The 2500-nt window shown below is 32.3% G+C and overlaps 1 protein-coding gene across 1 annotated transcript in view; it reads left to right on the forward strand.

Annotated features, from left to right (window-relative positions):
- LOC122267461 (pre-piRNA 3'-exonuclease trimmer) overlaps positions 1-1804 on the forward strand; it is a 12851-nt gene extending 11047 nt beyond the window's left edge. The window contains exon 14 of the mRNA XM_043037525.2: positions 956-1804. Within this exon, the coding sequence (XP_042893459.2) occupies positions 956-1028 (73 nt within the window). The 3' untranslated portion in view covers positions 1029-1804. The remainder of the gene's footprint in view (positions 1-955) is intronic.
- Positions 1805-2500: the final 696 nt, after the last annotated feature.

Below are 2500 nucleotides of genomic sequence, written 5' to 3' on the forward strand. Positions count from 1 at the left end.
AGTAATCATTAACAGATACATTTGTGCATTACATTTCTTGATATTTGAGAAGTAATGAACTTTGAAGTTTTTCAGTAGCATGTTCAGCATATTTTGCATAATAAGATCTTAAAAATAATTTCTGGAATTTGACAGAATTGCAATTTATTTGAATTAGATGTGGCTACTTAACTGACTTTCTTGCAGTGAAGACCACGTATGTGTTTATTACATTTATTATTTAGATGAATGACAATGGTATTAATTTTAAAGTGTTGAGATACCCTCTCTCTCTCTCTCTCTCTCTCTCTCTCTCTCTCTCTCTCTCTCTCTCTCTCTCTCTCTCTCTCTCTCTCTCTCTCTCTCTCTCTCTCTCTCTCTCTCTCTCTCTCTCTCTCTCTCCTCTCTCTCTTTTTTTTTTTTTTTTCTCTCCTCTCTCTCTCTCTCTCTCTCTCTCTCTCTCTCTCTCTCTCTCTCTCTCTCTCTCTCTCTCTCTCTCTCTCTCTCTCTCTCTCTCTCTCTCTCTCTCTCTCTCTCTCTTCTTTCTTTCTCTCCGTTTCTCTCTCATTCTCTCTCTCTCTCTCTCTCTCCTCTCTCTCTCTCTCCCTCTCTCTCTCTCTCTCTCTCCTCTCTTCTCCCTTCTCTCTTCTCTCCCCTCTCTTCTCTCTCCTCTCTTCTCTCTTCTCTCTCTTCTCTCTCTCTCTCTCTCTCTCTCTCTCTCTCTCTCTTTCTCTCCTCTCTCTTCTCTCTCTCTCTCTCTCTCTTCTCTCTTCTCTTCTCTTCTCTCCTCTTCTCTCTCTCTCTCTCTCTCTCTCTCTCTCTCTCTCTCTCTCTCTCTCTCTCTCTCTCTCTCTCTCTCTCTCTCTCTCTCTCTCTCTCTCTCTCTCTCTCTCTCTCTCTCTCTCTCACACACACACAAACTGCTCTATTGATGAACCACGATAATTATAGTATATGAATGTTTATTTTATTGCAGGTCAGGTGCATTAGTGTCTGCTGGTTTAAGTAGCTGGCTCATCTACAGCACATTTAAGAAGGCCTCTTCCTGAAATATTATATGAATATAGAGAAAATGGGAAGTAATAGTATTTTTACTATGTTCTACTATGGAGTCATTGTATGAGTGTATGAAATATGTATGTAAATAATAGATGCAATAAATGAGTAAATATATTACAAATGTGTATAATCATTGATAAACAAATATTTTGTTAAACGTTTTTAGTGTGCATGTGTATTTTGTGCATATGTAGGCTTCTCTCTTAACAACCAGTTTTACACAGTAATAGCTAAGGTATGATATTAATAAACACAAATCATAGGATTTAACTGAATCAGCAGATGAATTTTTTATGTTTCAGGAAACATAAATAATGACCAATCATTGAAGGGGGATTGAATGAGGAGCCACAAAAGAGGCATATGTGTTTATAACATTAGTTATTCATTCAAATTTGAATTGTCAATGTAGTTGGTGATCATTTTCCCTGTTTTATTGTATATTTTGATATATATTAGATCTAGTTTCATTCAAGTTGTAATTTTGCATACATATTTTAGTGAGTGATAAATTGATTGTTTTTCACCAGTTAAGAAATATGTTTATTTTGTGATTTCAAAATACTTTAATCAATGGCATTTTACCATATGGGATACTCCATCAGTTATTGTAACATCTAACAGTTATTTTGTACTAGATGACTGATACATTTAGTATATTTACATTGTAAATACTAAATTGTTTTTTGGAACAGCTTTAAGTAGCAATTTTCTTTTGATTATTTCATATTTAACTGATTTAGCAAAATGCAAAATAATATGCAAACAATTGTTTCATTAGCATTACCAATGTTCTAGAAATATGGAATTCCTAATTATCAATCAAAGATTTCATATAGTGTCTAGTGTGTTGAATTTGATGTATATTATTTAAATCTACTTAATATGCGTACACAGCCCTCAGCCACTTCAGATAAAATATCTGTGCAATATTATAAATATTTTGACGCCATTAAATTGGTTGTATTCATATCTCTAAAATTTAGTAATAGTTCAAATACATAGTGTTATAGATTTTGCCAGACTACCATGGTTTGTCATTTTGTTTTTTATCATAAAATATGTTATCACATTTAACAGTTTCAGTATGATAAATCATATCATAAAGTCTTTCTAGGTATTGAACAAAATATAAATATATTGATTTTTTTTTTTTTTTTTACTTAGAAGATTACCTTGAAAATGTTGATCCCTAATTTTACTTGCATTATATAAAATAAATCAAACTAGTAAAGGTTAATGTCATCTTAGCATAAAGATCAAAGGTACGGTAGTAGGATAAACAGGATATGACAGTAATTGAAAGTTCATTACTTGTAAAAGATAAACAAAACAGAATTTTAAGCTTATCCTTACATTCCCAGAATATAGATTAACAGTTTATTGTCTAGTAATTTAACAGAACATGCAAATAACCTTAAAAGAAAATATATAAAAGTACCAAAGAACAAATGTCACATAT

Source organism: Penaeus japonicus, unplaced genomic scaffold (genome assembly GCF_977035675.1).
Source record: "Penaeus japonicus unplaced genomic scaffold, GWHDUDI00000001_assembly GWHDUDI00000007, whole genome shotgun sequence".
NCBI lineage: Eukaryota > Metazoa > Arthropoda > Malacostraca > Decapoda > Penaeidae > Penaeus > Penaeus japonicus.